The 17,766-nt window shown below is 37.4% G+C and overlaps 2 protein-coding genes across 3 annotated transcripts; one reads left to right on the top strand and one right to left on the bottom strand.

Moving 5' to 3' along the window:
- The first annotated feature begins 1,888 nt into the window (after positions 1–1,888).
- LOC148168780 (glycine dehydrogenase (decarboxylating), mitochondrial) lies at positions 1,889–5,389 on the top strand. The gene is made up of 4 exons (XM_088045391.1): positions 1,889–2,107; positions 2,156–2,234; positions 2,315–3,228; positions 3,277–5,389. The coding sequence occupies exons 1-4, from the start codon at positions 1,922–1,924 to the stop codon at positions 5,062–5,064; spliced, it is 2,967 nt and encodes a 988-aa protein (XP_087901517.1). The 5' UTR covers positions 1,889–1,921; the 3' UTR covers positions 5,065–5,389.
- Positions 5,380–16,788, bottom strand: LOC148168779 (uncharacterized). Of its 2 annotated transcripts, XM_088045389.1 has the most exons (5): positions 16,411–16,788; positions 12,115–12,264; positions 7,551–7,922; positions 7,217–7,502; positions 5,380–7,166 (listed from the first exon to the last, which is right to left on the bottom strand). In XM_088045389.1, exons 1-5 carry the CDS (start codon positions 16,730–16,732, stop codon positions 5,396–5,398), a joined length of 2,901 nt encoding a protein of 966 aa, XP_087901515.1. In that variant the 5' UTR covers positions 16,733–16,788; the 3' UTR covers positions 5,380–5,395. The 2 variants fall into 2 exon arrangements, with proteins under 2 accessions (XP_087901515.1, XP_087901516.1); XM_088045390.1 differs by lacking the exons at positions 12,115–12,264; positions 16,411–16,788 and adding an exon at positions 11,843–11,980.
- Between the last annotated feature and the right edge of the window lie 978 nt (positions 16,789–17,766).

Below are 17,766 nucleotides of genomic sequence, written 5' to 3'. Positions count from 1 at the left end.
ATAACGTATACATTCATCAAATTAATGCAAATGTTAGTTAGAACCTTATAGTTCTCAAGTCTTCATTTCATAATCTCGTTTTTGCTATAATAATTATTACACAGCCCTACAAAATGTAACTTTTCTTTTTTTTCCGAAGAAGTCTCAACAGTTTTTTATAAGTTAGACCTTATTGGGTAAGAATCCGTAGACAGATTTATTATATCAGCTCTAGTTTCTTTGATTTTCAATTATTTTTTCAAATTTTGAAAAAGCGATGTTAGCAACAAGAATTGGAAAATCAAAAAACAATATATACAATTTAATCAATTTTGGTTTAAATTTACGATTTTCATCGATCTGTCTCCGGTATTTAGTCTTAAGTTATGAAATTTTACATGTTTCTTTAGACTAGTTCTTGCGTTTACAACGGATGAGTTCAATTCTAAATGGCAAGCAGTCTAACAAGAATTCAGAGTTGATCTTTCTTATTATCGAGCACAGTATCCTACTTCTAATATCCTGATTATCTTGTAATCTGCTTTAGTTTCGAACTTCTACGTCGTTTCGCATATGTTGGCTGTTAAGTTCCAAGACAACTTCCTTATTAGATTGATGGGAGTTTAGCGGAGGCGCTTCTGCTCTTTCTTGTCCTTTTTGTGATCGGTGAAAGGAAAGCATCAACGATTTTTTCCTTACTTAATATTTTTTTTTTAAATTCTTACTCTTAAAGACTTGAATTGAAGTCCCGAGAAGCTCTAACATACGTGATGTTTTGGATTTCCATGCATTTTCAATGAAGCTCAAATCAGGCAACCGTGCAGGTTGAGATAAATAAAGGATAGCATAAACTTCACGTTTACAATGAACTATTCAAAGGAAATTTCAGTTTAAAAAAATTTAAAAGCAAAAGAGTAATGTTATTTGAAACACATCTTATTGTAAGTTTTATAAAAAAATGGATTTTCAAAAAAGAAAAGCAAACTCAATATGACACAAAATATGTAAAACAATAAAATATTCCAAAGTTGGGCATACAAAACCTCCTTAAATGTCACAACTTCTTGTCGAAGCGCGAAACGTCTTCTGTAGATAAACAGCACAAATAAATTATCGCGGAATGACAACATAATCTGTTCGCAATAAATGCAACATTTTATTGCTGTTGTTTATCTCGAATACATTGGTGCTTTATAATCTACCTGTACTGCCCCCTAATAAAAAACAAATTGATATGTAAATTCCACATGGTCAAGAAATGATATTAAAGCTTTTTAGATTGTGTTTTTTCAACCAACTTTATCAACAATGTGCTAAAGTGTTTGTGCTGCCACGATTAGAATCCTCATTGCCAAACGTTCACGCAAATTTTGTAGATATAAACGATCCAACTGCGACCCTTTGGGTGTCTGCTATAAATCTGTAAAATATTACCAATAAAAGATTGAAGCACAACAATAACTGCTCGCTTTAAGTATCAGCTTTCGATAATCGGTAATGTTAATAAAATTTATACATTATTGGATCTAAAGATGAACTAGATAGACTAACATGCGATAAATTATTACGACATATTTTTCTCCAATTTCGAAAGACATTACGAAATATGGAAGAAAAAACAATCTCGAAAATAATTCGTCTACGATTTTACGATCGCGACAGACATAAACCGACCAAATTAATGCGGCTACCAAAATTACCATTTGTTAGAGGTCTGCTACTAAATTATTGAAACGAGCGTCCAGCCACAAGAATTTACAATCAAAATAATTTGAATACTTAAATCCGCTTAACGATATTTAAAATATTATCACATAGCAGCTCTAGTATTTACATAAAAATTTATCGTATTCTTATCATATTTTTGCGACCCCTGAACTCTGTCATTATATTAACAATGTGATTTCGTTAATCGTAATTACTTCTTGCACATTCAAAGACCATGTACAAAATCGTGTTCCGTTCCAGACATGTGTTCCCGCAACTCAAATCTTTGCGATTTTTGAGTGCTGGGGTCCCTCCAAAACCCGATGGGCCGTTATTTCCGCACAAAGATGAATTTCCAAGTCGACATATTGGTCCTCGAGAAAACGATATTATATCGATGTTAGATTCTCTGGGTTTCAAGGTAAGCATTTAATTAAGATCATAAATATCAAATTAACGCTAATTTAAGAGCTTAGATGAACTAACTGATAAGGCCGTTCCCCAAAATATTCGCTTAAATCGCCAATTAGACATCGAGGAACCTGTGGGTAAGTGGAAATTTTACTAAGGTCAAAAGTCAAGAGATAAAAAGTCGCTGGGGGTCTTGGAGTAAACAATCTTATCGCAGGCGAGTACGAGCTCATAAACAGAATCCGGACAATTGCCGAAAGGAATCAAATCTGGAGGTCATACATTGGGATGGGGTACCATAACTGTTGCGTCCCGCACACCATCATGAGGAACATCTTTGAGAATCCTGGCTGGACCACTCAATACACCCCGTACCAACCTGAAGTGGCGCAAGGGAGACTCGAAGGACTCCTAAACTACCAGACGATGGTTTCCGACCTCACGGGATTAGACGTAGCTAACGCGTCATTATTAGACGAAGGCACCGCCGCCGCTGAAGCCCTCTCTTTATGTTACCGTCACAACAAAAGAAGAAAAATGTTTTTATCCGACAAGTTACACCCTCAAACCATCGCAGTCGTAGAAACAAGACTGTCGTCTTTAGGATTAAGCCTCGAAGTCGTTGATGTAACCGAGTGCGACTTCTCTACCCGAGACGTGGCGGGAGTTCTCTTCCAGTACCCCGACACTAAAGGAAATATTGTCGATTTGAGTTCTGTAGCTGAAGCGGCTCATTCTCATGGGACTTTGGTTTGCTGCGCCACTGATTTACTCGCGTTGACACTTCTTCGGCCTCCCAGCGAGTTTGGTGCCGACATCGCTATCGGTACTTCTCAGAGATTCGGTGTACCACTGGGTTACGGGGGCCCTCACGCCGGGTTCTTTGCTTGTCATCAATCATTGGTACGGCTTATGCCCGGAAGAATGATCGGAGTAACTCGAGACGCTTCTGGTAGAGATGGTTATCGCTTAGCTCTACAAACGCGAGAACAACACATCCGAAGAGATAAAGCTACTAGTAATATATGCACAGCTCAGGCGTTATTAGCGAACATGTCGGCCATGTTTGCTGTTTATCATGGTCCGCAGGGTCTTAAAGAAATAGCTACTAAAGTCCACAACTTGACTTTGGTAAGTAGATTAGTGTTTGAAAGTTGAAATTTATTGCGCTGCTTGCAGGTGCTCCGACATGGATTACAACAAGATGGTAATATTTTATCAAACGAATTGTTTTTTGATACCCTCCGGATCGAACCGAAGCTAGGAGTGGAAGAAGTGAGACAACGAGCCATTGCAAAGAAAGTTAACTTGAGGTATTTTAATGATGGGTCTGTAGGAGTGTCTTTAGATGAAACGGTGACTTTCAAAGATGTTAACGATCTTTTCGATATATTTGGAGCGCAACATAAAATTGAAGACTTGTTGAACAACCCCATGGTGCGTGAGCGATCAATAACCAAAAGCGAGTACAAAAGAACTTCACCTTTTCTAACACACCCTGTCTTCAATTCGCACCATTCCGAAACAAGAATCGTTCGCTACATGAAGATTCTAGAAAACAAGGATGTCTCCCTCGTCCATTCAATGATCCCTCTGGGTTCTTGTACGATGAAGTTAAATTCGACAACAGAAATGATGCCTTGTTCGTTTAAACATTTCACTGATATCCACCCCTTCGCGCCTTTGGATCAAAGTTTGGGCTACCACCAACTCTTTGCCGAGTTGGAAAAAGACCTCTGCGCCATCACTGGGTATGATAAAATCAGTTTCCAACCCAACAGTGGCGCCCAAGGAGAATACGCCGGTTTGAGGGCCATTCAATGTTACCATGAAGCTCGCGGTAATAAGAACAGAGACGTTTGTTTGATTCCTGTGAGCGCCCATGGAACCAACCCAGCGAGCGCCCAAATGGCAGGAATGCAAGTCGAACCAGTGCGAGTAAAACAGGATGGTTCTATCGACATGGACGATTTAATAGCCAAATCAGAGAAGTTTAGCAATAGGTTATCTTGTATAATGATCACTTATCCCTCTACCAATGGTTTATTCGAAGAAACTGTTGCTGATGTCTGTGAAATTATCCACAAACATGGAGGTCAAGTGTACTTGGACGGCGCCAACATGAACGCGCAAGTTGGATTGTGCCGCCCTGGTGACTACGGCGGTGATGTCTCCCATCTTAACTTACACAAAACGTTTTGCATCCCCCATGGAGGTGGAGGTCCAGGAATGGGCCCAATTGGAGTAAAATCACATTTGATTCCTTTCCTCCCTGGTCACCCCGTGGTGAGTCCTTCGGGTGAAGATTGTTCTAATTTGGGAGCTGTTAGCGCAGCACCTTTCGGTTCTTCGGCTATTCTTCCAATTTCATGGGCGTACATTAAAATGATGGGAGCTCGTGGGTTAAGAAAAGCCACCCAAGTCGCTATTCTCAACGCCAATTACATGTCCAAGGTCTTAGAACCTCATTACACCACTCTATTTAAGAGTCCGACGTCGGATTTAGTGGCTCACGAGTTTATTATCGATATCAGAGAGTTTAAGAAGACTGCCAACATCGAAGCTGCTGACATAGCGAAGAGATTAATGGATTATGGTTTCCACGCGCCAACAATGTCATGGCCAGTCGCAGGCACTTTAATGATCGAACCCACCGAATCCGAAGACAAGCAGGAATTAGATCGATTCTGCGATGCGCTCATTTCCATACGACACGAGATTAAGGAGATTGAAGAGGGGAGAATGGATATCAGAGTTAATCCTTTGAAAATGGCGCCGCATTCGCAGGAGCAGGTGATCAGTAGCTCCTGGGAGAGACCTTATACAAGAGAACAGGCGGCTTTTCCTGCGAATTTCGTACGACCGGAAGTCAAAGTTTGGCCAACTGTTGCGCGGATTGACGATATTTATGGTGATAAGCACTTGGTGTGTACGTGTCCTCCAATTTTGGACGAATATAACTATTAAGAGAAAGAAGAAACAAGAAAAATGTATTTATTGAGTCAACGCTATAACAATTTTAAGGAAATATATTATATTATTTGCTACAATTTTAGAACGGATCTGGCACAGCGCAAAATAGTATCAACGAGGTCTTTCGATAATAAACTGTTGACACCATCGAGTCTAGTCATCAAATCCTCGTTCGATGATGTCTTTTTCGGGTAACGTAATTAAAGTCAACGCATCAGCAATGCACCAATGCAATAAAATATGAATGTACTTTAACGGTAAATTTAGTGCAGTCTTTCCTTTATTACAAGCACAACAATAATAAAAATAGTATAAAGTTGTTTTGTCATTTTTTGTACAATCCAAGTTTCAGAGGAACTTCCTTGTTTTGTCGAGAATTTAGCGCAATTGGAAAAGGGTTGAAAATTTTATTTGGTGATTTCGAACTTGGGGATTTGTCACTACGATCTGAGCTCGGAGATTTCAGTGTTGATAATTTCGGACTAGTCGGACTGTAGAAGGATGCGCTGTGTTCCAAACTGAGACTCAAATTCTCTTTAGTAACATCTATTGGCGGTGGTTTTGACTCTTCCTCTTCCGAAAATTTGTACAAATATGTTGATTGAGAATCACTAGTTGTAAAGTCGTCATTTTCTGATATTCTATAAGAATCAATAGTATCGAGATTCAACGAATCGTATTTTAACTTGAGTTCTGAAATAAGATCACTTTTGGGCTCACTTTCCTCCGACGCAGTTCTCGAACTCATCACACTTGAATTTAAAATTAAACTGTTGTATTTCTCGTCCAAATTCCTGCTTTTCTCCAGTATACTGCTGTACTTAGAGCCATATTCTGGTGATTTATCTTCTTCGCTTTTTTCCGCAATGGTAGAGCATGGTTCCATGTCGCCTTTGTCTTCGATCGGAGCGAATTCGAGATTAATACTGCTAGAAATTGTGTCATACAGGCTCGTCGATATCGTTTCTCTCGGTGATTCTATTGTTGCCTCTGCTTCATTGTTCGTGTTAACAAAAGGTGGAGATGGCGATAATCTTGACTGACACTGCATTATTCGGTGCAATATTAACGAGTTCTCTTGTATGATCTGCAAAGCACGTTCGCTGTTCCTCCTACCATGTTTTATTTGGACCGCACCTCCCGTCTCTTCTTCTGTAGGCGACCTAATTTCTTTAAGGCAACGGACACGATCTTCTAAAAATTTCTCGAAATCCAAACTATCGTCGTCCGACTCGAGCGTTTCGAACATGTCTTTGACACTAGTTGAAGCAGTATTATCAAAAATATCACTACTGATTTGGCTGTTGGAAGAAACGGCGGTTTCCACTTCTTCGACTTTATTGTCAGTGTTCATAAGATTTTCGGGATTGTCTTTAACGAATTGACTTTTGATTTCTTCTTCTTCACCTGCTGACGAGTCGCTGGGGTCGTCGCACAGTTCCGTGTCTGAAGACGAAGAACTGTCGCTCGTTTTAGGGGCGTCTTTCCAAAGAAGAGTACTGTTCGCCGGTACTCTGACTGGAGGGATGCTCCCTTTCGGTGGGCCTAAACGTTTGGTGGGAACTAAAGCACTTTTTCCAAGAAGTAGATGGTTCATGGCGACCGGAGCACTGGGGGGTGGTTGTCGGGAGATCGCAGCGGTGAAAATGATGTGGGCTTGTCTTTGCCGCTGCTTCAGTTTCGTGTACTGCTTCTTCAACGCGCTGATGTCCAAGACGAGTCGGTCTTTGGTGTACAGCTTCATCTGCTTGTCGACGCTGTTGGGGAAAATAGTAGGTACTGACGCACCCCACGGGTTGATGTTGTAGAGGTAATGTTCGCGGAGACTCTTCAGTTCGGTTAGAGGTCCTATTGTTACCACCGTTTTGATTAAAGAGTTGGCATCGATCAGTTCGAACTCGAGTAGTTCTCGAGTTAGAGCGCCCATGACGCAGTAAAATTCATCTGCACTTCGAACACTTAGAATACGATCGGCAAGAGTCTGCCAGATTGCGAGCGCCGTGCGGAGAAGAATTTCATTTCCTTCGAGAAGTATAAGATCCCAAACACGTAAAACGGTGGGTTGAGGAAGGCAATTACAAAACAGCGTCAGAAACCTGCAAAGAAAGTAATTATTCAAAACGCCGGACTTAATTGCTTCGTGTACCATTGCATGGTAAAGACGTTCGTTAATGGAGGTTCATAACTAGTAGTCCCATCCTTCGCCGCGTTTTGTAAGACATCCAAGTGTTTTGAAAGACGTGGTAATCGAGACCTTAAGAGCTCTCTAAAAACAGCCATATCGACTGAGAGGCCGCGCAAACTATCTGCAAAGTACGAATCAGGAAGCACACCTTCAATTAAGTAGATCATTAGTTTCAAAGCATCAGTCTCGCATTTCTCAGTCACTTGTAGAATAAGAGCCGCCAGCATGTTAAACCCTTGACAGTAACCTAAAACACGATAATTACAATTGAGCAAAGTTCGTACAACCCACTCACCAACCGCCTTGTTCCACCGCGCGTAGGCCAGAAGCACTCTCTTGAGCAAAGCTTGGTTTTCCTGACCGTCTTTTCCGCAGAACAAGCTGCATCCTGTTCGGTGCAAGTCTTTCACAATTTGCACTCCAAGCTCGGAGTCCGCCGGATGAGACCACTCACTGAAGCAGTTCCTTTCGACTCTAGGCCAGTCGATTCCTTTCGCTGCCAAGTGTCTATCAGCGAGAGTCAGCCAGAGTCTTCGACGGAACTCTGGAGGAATGCCGCCAGCTAATTGCGCCACCATCTTCATAGCTGCGGACCATTGGGAATAACCCGATTCCCCAGGAGCGGGCTGAATTGAAAAGCGCATCTCTGCACCGTCGGAACCACTTCCTGTGAAATTACGAGGTATTCACATCTGCCCCTGGAGGGTAATAAATAAAGAATCGTGATAGATGAAGACAGTTAAATGTAGAGGAAAATTGTGCGATGTGACCATAGACGCAACAGGATACGACGTAAAGTGCGTATTTTATTAAAAAAAAGAACACGGAATCCGCTTGGGGGTTAGAATGCGTTAGATTTAGAGTGATGGATGTTCTGTACTGAGAGTAAATTTTTTATGACCCATAAATTGTTAAAGCTTTGGATCATTGAAGGCTGAGGCTGAAAAGACAATAGTTATCTCGTTAGGAAAATGAAGCCTTCTGATTCTAGGAAGTCATTCTGTTATTTGTGATTGTAGGTTTAACGAGCTCATTCCGCAGATCGTAACAAGACAAAATCAGCGTTTTATTGGTTTGCAAATTTGTTGCTTGTTTGAAAGGGAGTAAATCTTAGCAGCAGCGAGAAGTTGTCAGATTACACCATTCAAAACCAAAAAGAACAATGAAGTATGAACATGAAGTTGATATTTTACAGCCGAAATGTCAGTTCAGCAAATTGAATTTGTTTGGGCACGTTAAATCATCAAAGGTTTTCTCTGCGGCATTGCAAAAAACGCAAGCTTCATGACGGAACGTGATTTGTTTTTGCGAGTTTATAATTCCGCGAAAAATATCAGTCCAATTGTAGCTTAAAAATAACAATTCCTGCAAAGAGCTTTGGGCTGTTTACTAAGTTCGTAACATCCCTGCGGACATGGAATATTCCGGTCTCGTGTAAGATGTCTTATGATAGCTTAACTTTTAATTAAACAAGGAACCTACATCAGGTGTTGCTCGCGTTCATCTCACGTGAATAATAAAAAAGTTATCGTATTGTTGACCTTTCGCATTTCTCATTATTCTCCACTGAAATGAAAATGAACGTATGCATTGAAAGGGTGTGGGCGGTGGAGGGCTGTTTTATTCCGAGACCGAGACGAGTTACATAACCACGGTTGGTCGATTCTTTTATGAATTAACTAACGACTTCACAAATCAATAGTACAACGGAGCTAGATAAATCTTCGTGCAGTCTTTTAGAAAGATTGACATTTAAGCATGGTTACGTTCACTCAAAATAATTACAGGTAGATTAGAGTCATTAGCGAGACAAATCGATAACCGTTTATCCTGAAACTGAATTAATTTTCAGCTTGCCTCATTTACAATTCCAGAACAGGACGTTTTTAATCGGTACGTGACAATGTTGTAATTTTCCCCGAAATTGAAATACACTCTTTGAATGTGTGGAGGCGGGAATTAATTTAAAAGCCTTTCATATAATAACCCCCAACCACCAAAGGTTCAAAAAAGATATTTAACATTTCGAGAACCAAACTCGTGCTTTCTGTTTAATTGTTCAACTTGAACTCTAGTTGTAATGGTTTTGATAACATTGGAACTATACAAAGACCAAGTCTTTCGGGAGTTGTACCTTTCCAAGTCCGGAATGATCGACATTTTTCTTTTTAGAACGGTTAAGTTGGGAAATGTCATTCAAATGTCAACAACTGACGGTTATTTATTGGTCCAATTTCACAGTTTTGACAAGCAATTACAGGAGTAGGGGAGACCGGAGTAAAATGATCCTTCGAGATAAAATGATTCCCTTTGATTCCCAAACTGCCCTTAGTTCCACATATCACTGAAAGGATTAAATATGTTGCTAAACCTGAGGATATTGCAAACAAGCTACTCCATGCAGTTCGGTGAATATTCAAAAAAGTTACAGCGATATTTGTGTTTTTCCTTGGTTTGATCTAACGTAAGGCATTTTTTAATCAAGAAGAGTTTTTCCTTTTAAATTAAAATTTCAAAATGACACCTGTATTGTTTTAAAGAATTAACATTCAATTTGCAATTTTTTGTAGATTTAGTTGCAACATTGCATTTTGTAAATTTATGGATTATGTTCTTTATTCTTATTGCCTTTAGGGTAAAATGATCACTTAGGTACTGGATAAAACGATCCCGAGATCATTTTATCTCTAATATAAATAATTGTATGATATTTGACAAAAGACAGTGATAAAAAGCAAAAGCTATAGAAAGAATTTTTTCAGAATGTATTTTTTGTTGTAAAAAAATATTTACTCTTCAAAAGAAGAGGATTGGATTAGATACAGTGTGTGCCAAAAATGGGCTCATGATCAATCTGCAAGAGTAGACGAAGAGAAAAATATATTCACTGCAATTTTTGTTTGGTGGAATTAAAAACTTTTAAAACCAGAAAAACTTTTCGTTTTTACAAAAAAAAATAATTCCTTTAATGTTTATTTTTGTTTTCAATAATAGTCTTCAATTTTGTTGTTACACCTTGTTAATTAAGTTTATTTTGTTTTTATCTTAATGCGTAAATATATTCAACTTTTTGAACATAAGAGATCTTTACGATGGAAAGAAATCATTTTACCCTAACCGAGGGATCATTTTATCTCTAGTCCATGGGTAAAATGATCCTTTTGCACTTAATTCTTATTTTAATGAAAATGGTGCCAAATTTTGGATGCATTTTTAGACGGACTTGTAGTACATAAGTAGTCAAAGCTCCTGCATAAAAGGTACATTTATCAATATACAAGTTTTGTAGCTATAGTGCTAAACATCTTAAGAGGGATAATTATACCCCGGTCTCCCCTACCAACTCACAAAATAGTAAGACCTGTAAGAGCCGAAAAACTAAAAACTGGGGGAAGAAAACCTCGTGATAGAGTGAAATGAAACCATTTTATAATTAAACTAATTAGTAATTAGCGGCACGAATTTAGACGCCTGTAGATCAAAGATTGTTTTTTTCCGAGGAATTTATGCTTCGCCTCGGACACGGAAAAAGGTTTTTATCGAAATCCCACGATAAAAGCATCAACAGAATGCTAAATCGAGACGATATTTCCGCAATATCTGTTACAAACGTGTTTGTTACGATATAAATATTTATTCCCAAACGTGGTCTTTAGGCAACAAAGGAAGGAACTTTTTTTTGCAATTATGGCCGAAATCTGAGCAGAAGCTGATATTTCCTTTGGGACTTTCATCTACATTTCAAATTGTTTTCGTCTGTTATTTTCCCTCGTAAGCGAATTTTTCGTTCTTTTGAGTGTTAGGTTTCTTATAGCCTTTGATCATCTCCCCTTTGTTAAATAATAATTTCAAAGTTTCGCAACATCAAAACTCAAGAAAACAGGTGTATAATGCAGGCAACAATTTGCATCGATTTCCGATTGTATCAGAGAAACATTGTCTGAAGCATTTCTTTGGAATATGTAATGCGAGGAAGAAATAGGGCGCTTGTTTATTACCGATAACGTAATTGTGTAGGGACAGCCTAATAAAGTTTGAGCGAAAAAGGGAAATGTAACAAACTTGTCGCCTTAATAAAGGAGGGAAGAGATACTGGGTGATATGATAAATGTTTTATTTTCGCATTTGCGCCCATTTGGTTAAAATCGCGGTCGTAAATCGCCAGCCACTGACTGGTACATAATTTAAAGTTTAGACTTTAAAGGTCAACGGACAGAAAATGAAAGAAAACGCGAAACTGTTCCGTAATCAAATTTAAACATTGCTTTCCTGAACTTCCTGCTGTAACTCGGAGTTATTAAACAGATAATTAGAATCTCCAGGACACCTCCAGCATCAATATGCATGAAATTCAGCATCCGCGAACTTTCCTAATGAAATTTCCTCTTTTTCCCAAAAGTTGACTTATCAAAATGAGCAATTACTGAAACACAATTTGCGTCATCCAAATTGAGCCCTCCCCATGTGTGCGAAAAATAATCGCCCAACACAACAAACAGACCGGAAAGTGTTGAATTTGGTGTCCCGCTGACCGCGGTTAAATTAAAAGCGCCCCTCTGAGTCCCGATCGTAAAGAAAAAAACTCACCGCTCCCTCTTTGCACCATCGAACCAGCATATGCAGCCTTATTCTTAATAGAGCTGAAGAACCCGCTCATGAGGACATGTTCTGCACGTACTCATCGCTATATACAAACTGCACTCTCTGGCGGAATTATCAGATGTGTTGAAGTCAAACAGGATAACGCGAAAGTTGCAGGATCACATCCTTGTCCTTCCCCAGGAGAAGAACAAGGATGAAGGGAGAACGCAAGGGTTCCAACCTATCAGGATTCGAGTGGTATTGATTTTAGTACTCACGTTTTAGAAGTTGGCCTGTGATGACGTCAGAGTGTGCGTCTTGTTGACGGCGCAAAGCGTCGCGGCGCTTTAGCTGCCGCACCAGAACACTGCCAGCGCGCTCCACGTGGTATTCCAAATAACTAACCAGAGATTGAAGCTCGCCGACTTCTGGAGAAAGAAAAATCGGATTAACTCTTCATGTGTGAAGTTAGCTTAGAGTCGCATTTCATTTGCGTAATTTACATCAAACCCAAAGAGTTGCCAACGAAATTGAGTTCTTCAGACACCGAATTGAGTCTCACTGCTAAGGAGGATTTCGGTGTGTAGAAGTTAAAATGTGATGTTTGTTATAATCGCCTTTGATGTGGAAAACCGAGAGACTAGAGAAAATCTAGATCATTTTTTACCACAGATTCAAGAACTAGATTATTTATAAGACTTTCAGGTCTCAACCATAATCTCATTGTTATTGTTTGTGATTCCGTTGAAATGAAAGAGGGTTGTAAAAACATTTTTAATTTAAATAATAAAACCAATCGTTTTTCAACTCTCCAGACAGTTTATCTAGTGAAGTGTGATTACCTCTAAAAACAACAAAAGAGAAATTTATTCAGGCGAAGGTAAATATTATTTTATGAGAGCAGTGTAAACTATAGTAGAAATTAATCCCCGACTCATGTACGTATGTCAGTTGAACTAGAATTTACACTTATTTACTTAATTTATAATTTGGGTCTGAAATATCTGATTAGTGCCTTAATTATTATGCATAGAACTTTGCCAGGTTCGTGTTACATGTCTATTATTTACCAAGCAATTTTCTCTCACAACTCATGCAATAAGGGCGTGTTTCTAAAGGTGAGATAATTGTATACAAATGAGGGATAAGAACCGTTTTCGTCTCGCATTTATCTCGGCCAGAAATAAACAGAACTGATCCTCTTACTTTTCCAAAAAACGTATTTCAAAGACTTACAAGATTTACATTTTAACTTAGTTTTTTACTGAACTCATTTTTCAGACTTGTGTAGGTAGATCTTTAAATGTATGGAAGAAATAGCTCTTGTTGCGCTTGGAACAAAAACTTTTTCCATGAATATAAAAACAGATTTTACGAGTTGAAAAACTGGGCCATTTTAGTCTTGAAATTCGTAATTAACAAACATTTGTTATTTAAATGAGACAGAATTGAGTGACGTTGGAAATTAAATTTTAAACGAATTTTACAGTTAATTTGAACCGTTTAAATCTACGAGAAGTGAACTATTTTTTCACTTTTCTTTTTACTCAGTTTTATCTGCGTCTTATCATTGCTAATGAGTAGATATCATTTTGAGTATGCAAATTGGACACAATAGCACAGTTCTAATTCCGAAGCTCCATCAGGTCAGGACTCGGAGATATTCGTAAAATATTTTTTTTTGAGTACAAAGACAAAATTTTCGTAAAACTGATAATATCGTTATCGATTGTTGTCACAGATTGTCCGGAAAAAATTCAAGTGAAAGCGCAAAATAAAATTTAGTGATATGCATCTTCTCATTTTGTGCAAACTTTCCCACAGATTGACGAATACAAGCGTTTCCCAGAAAATTCTAAACAGTTTCTTTCAAATATTTCCACCCCACAAAAATTTTAATTTTTAGAGAAACGTTTCAACGTTTTTATCCTGTAACTTCTAAACGATAAGAAATAGCAATGCATTTATCAGCGCTTAAAAAGGCAACATCCCAGTCCTTTCAATGGTGCATTACAATGAAAATCGATGTGATAACTCTTGAGGTATATGCAAAATTGCATATGAAAATCGCTAAAAACACCGTTTTTTTGAGTCATGAGATCAGTTTTTTATTATACAGTTTGACATAATGGCCAAATTTTGCGTTCCGAAACGTTACCGTTTTCAAAAAAAAAAGTTATTAAAGTGTTTTGCAAAAAGTGTTAGGCGTAAATCAGTTCAATGTCAATGTCAGTCCAGGCCATCGAAAAGTTGGGAATAAAAACGCTAATTAACAAATGGTAAATAATGTCTTTATCGGTGTTCCCGCCAGTTTAACAATAATTGTGGTAGAGAAAGGTTGGTTTGACAGTGCCAAATTGTTCAAATTTGGAATATTTTGAGTTAGATTTTTTTTTCTTTGCCAGTGGTTTCTTCTAAAGCGTTGTGATAAATTTAATAGCTATTTATTTGAGAAGGATATTAAGTAATTCATAATGAACGAGGACGTTACTTGTTAACGTCCGAGTTTTTTATGAATTACTTAATATCCGTAGTAAATACAAAGCTTTATCGAAACATGGACGAAGTTGGCAATGTTACCACTCAACAGTTCTGCAAATTTCCAATTTTTAACGGAAGTTTTGAACGCGATGAAACAGCGAGAAAAGCATTTTCCGAGATATTTTATGTTAGAATTAATATAAATAAATGCAGATCTTCAGAATGTTTTTAATTTTGGTCTTTGGAGTTGCTTTCGTTTGCATAAAAACGTTGAATATTATGGATTAATGGCAACTGTGCTATTATGAGACGGTAACTATGCTATTATGAAACAGTAACTATGTTATTATGAATTATTTGTATCATCACTATTATGATGTACTTTACACGTAAGCATACAAATGTATTAGATACATCTTAATGTTCATGTTTCGATAAAGTTATAAAAAGGGTTTTGTTTACAGTGGATTGTCCAGAGCGCAATTGGTCATTTTCCGTAATAACTTCAGGTAACTTTATCATAATTTCATTTCTAATTAAAATTTCAGTTTGGTCCACAAATCGAGATAAAAATAGGTTCTTTTGAGAGCTCCATTTAATTCAATTTTAATTTTTTTTTTAATTTAATCCAATTTTTGAAATGTGTCCTGTTTTTAAAGTTAGTAATTAAGTGAAATTAAGCATATAAACATTTTTTGGTTAAACGGTTTTTAAATTCAGTCCCATAAGCGTCGAATACAAAAAATTTTGCAGAATCTACATCGCTGTCTGATTTGTGGTTAAAATCTTAGCACTTTATTCGGGTTTACCTTGAATTATGAAAAGTTCTATTAGCCTACCAGTGAGTTTTATAGGTCGTTGGGTACCTTACTAAATTGGGTTACATTGGCGAGCAATTTCATAAGTCTGCAAGTTTTCAAGAAAAAATAAAAAAAAATTTCAAGAATGTTTCTGAATCCGGAACTGGTAGAGCAAAACAGACTTTAAGAATCAGGAAGCCACTTTACCAGTACAAACTTTTCCAAAATTTGTTGACTAGTGTAATGTATGGGGCAATAAGTAAGAAAAGTCGTTTAATGGCGCAATTGACGTCGCTGTGAGATTTACTTCAGGATCTGCTTAGAATCAAATTGACAATCCCGCTCGGTTGAGATAAAGATTTATGAAAGTTTCTTGTCACATGTTCATTTCAAATTTACATAAATTCTTGTAACTGGTGTCGCATTGTCTCCTCTTAATTTACATTGGGTCAATGTAAGCAAAATTAATCAGTTGCAGTTTTGTCCTTTAAAACTTCAAAGATTGGTATCATACAAATGCCAGATATCTGTAGAAAGCGCAGTTAGGTAAGTTCAAACAGCTTTAATGATGGCAGTGACCTGCATTAAAAGTTGCACAGGTGGAAAATGTTTGTTTCAAACAGGCTCTCAGGGAAGCAACACATAATTAATTCGGAAGTTTTGAGTGAAATAATTGAATTAATATGTCTTGTTTAGACATGTTTGCTCATCATTAAAGTTAATTATCTCAGGTAAAATCGAATATTATGCGGCGTCAGTTAAACTATTAACGATATCCTTTGTCTACAGATAGTTATAATTTCTAGTCTCTAACATGAACAGAAATGTGTTATAGCAACCAGAAATCGAAGGTAAAAGCCGGTACTAAGCTTGTAATACAATCCATGTGACACTAATTGACACGGCGAAAACTGAGCTCGACTCTTCAATTACGATTTTAAATAATTGATCCTCAAAAAAACTCCCCTAAAAGAAAAAGAATGGTTTATTGGCGTTGTGACACAATCTCGAAGATCTATAATACATGAACTTTTTCCATCTGATAGATAACACCAATAAAATGGTACCTGCATAACTCCATCGATTCCCGACAGGTGTACATGAAGCCGATAAAGTCATCCATTTCATTTCAACTTTTTTGCTCTCATGTCTCGGCAAAATTATTACCCTACTCTCATTCATGTCAAGCGTTCTGTGCTTTTAATTAAAATTTCAGTTTGCGTGCTGTTATCGCGTTATGACTCCCCTGTCCCTTATTACCGTACCATATGGACGTAAAGTAAACAAACGTACCTTTGCCTTCTAAATGGTTAATTTCCACATAGCTCCTATGCGATTTGCTCGACGTCGCCGAGTTGTAATCCGAAACATTGTTGAGGTGACTATAGATATCAACCAGAAGCTCCTCGACAAGATCCGAAGCTCTTCTTTTTTCATAGTCGGTATATTGATGACTGTGTTCAGAAGTTTTTCGGTGAGTGACAGTGATAGGTACTGCTTGGATAACGTTTTTGAATGCCGCCTCCATTGGCGGCGTTTGGTGATGGATGATCAAATCGCCGAACATTTCGCGACTGCACGATTCCAACTGACGAACTCGGCGTTTCGTTGACATATTGCACTGCTGGTTTTAATTTATGCGATAAAATGTATATCCGGTACTTTAGATAATATGCAACTACTTAATTTGTATTATCGCGGAACTAGGACGGTGTGAAATAAGGTGGAAATTTGAATGATAAGAATGTTATTTTGGTGTTGTTGAACTTCAAAGTAAAAAGAACAAAAATTTAGCTCACTCAGATAATTTTAAATTAACTACATTGAGAAACTTGGAACTAGATTAAAATGCAAGATTTTGTAAGTAATCAAATGCAATAAAAAGAATACAGCAAACTTTTGTGGTTCTGATAAAATTATCAACTTCGGAAGCTACTTCCTGGTTTTGAGTACAGATGACTGTATTGTTAAGGAAACGGTAGCAGTAATACGTTGCTTTAATGTTAACGCAACTTCACAGATGGCATTCAGCTTATTTTAATTATTTATTACGTTTCTTTGAATTCAAAGCTTGAGGAGATTTTTCTTAAATTGTAGTCTCTGTTTAAATTTTCGACTCATAATCTAGCATATTTGTGATGCAAAATTTGATTTATTCAAGTTTACGAAAAATTTAAAACGGTTTTAATTTTTCCTATTTATCAATAACTAATACTGACTTTGAAGTGATAAAGTTTAAATTTTTTTTGTTCCATATCTTCGGAACTACGACAGATAGAAAAACGCGGTTTGCGCCTTCGTTTTTCTCGCATTTTTTGTTAAAAATCCGATGTTAAATAATCCGCATTCAAAAATTATTTTTTTTAAAATTAAAATTTATGTAAATCTATTTCGGTTCATATCTAGCTTATTTTTGGACCAAACTCAAGCTATTTTACTCATTTTGTGCAGAATTTTATGCTGAATTCAAAACTGTGCGAATTTTTAACATACATTAATTAAAAACAAATAAAAATTCGGAGAGTAAATTTCCAGTTACAAAATGTTTATTGCTCCATATTTGCGAAACTTAGACAGCTAGAAAGATGCGGTTTTCGCCATCGTTTTTCTCGCGCTGTTGTTTCTTAGAATCCGCTCTAAGATATCAAA

Source organism: Gnatocerus cornutus, chromosome 9, assembly GCF_029298725.1.
Source record: "Gnatocerus cornutus isolate USDA-ARS CGAHR chromosome 9, icGnaCorn1.1, whole genome shotgun sequence".
Classification (NCBI taxonomy): Eukaryota; Metazoa; Arthropoda; class Insecta; order Coleoptera; family Tenebrionidae; genus Gnatocerus; species Gnatocerus cornutus.
The sequence above is the reverse complement of the archived record's forward strand: the minus strand, read 5'-3'. Positions and strand labels throughout refer to the sequence as shown.

Coding starts and splice junctions, on each gene's coding strand:
- LOC148168779 (XM_088045389.1), bottom strand. CDS start 16,732: ATGTCAACGAAACGCCGAGTTCGTCAGTTGGAATCGTGCAGTCGCGAA. Junction 7,923..12,114: donor CACAGGCCAACTTCTAAAAC/GTGAGTACTAAA, acceptor GTAATTTCACAG/GAAGTGGTTCCGACGGTGCA. Junction 7,167..7,216: donor AACGTCTTTACCATGCAATG/GTACACGAAGCA, acceptor CTTTCTTTGCAG/GTTTCTGACGCTGTTTTGTA.
- LOC148168780 (XM_088045391.1), top strand. CDS start 1,922: ATGTACAAAATCGTGTTCCGTTCCAGACATGTGTTCCCGCAACTCAAA. Junction 2,108..2,155: donor TAGATTCTCTGGGTTTCAAG/GTAAGCATTTAA, acceptor CGCTAATTTAAG/AGCTTAGATGAACTAACTGA. Junction 2,235..2,314: donor AGACATCGAGGAACCTGTGG/GTAAGTGGAAAT, acceptor ATCTTATCGCAG/GCGAGTACGAGCTCATAAAC.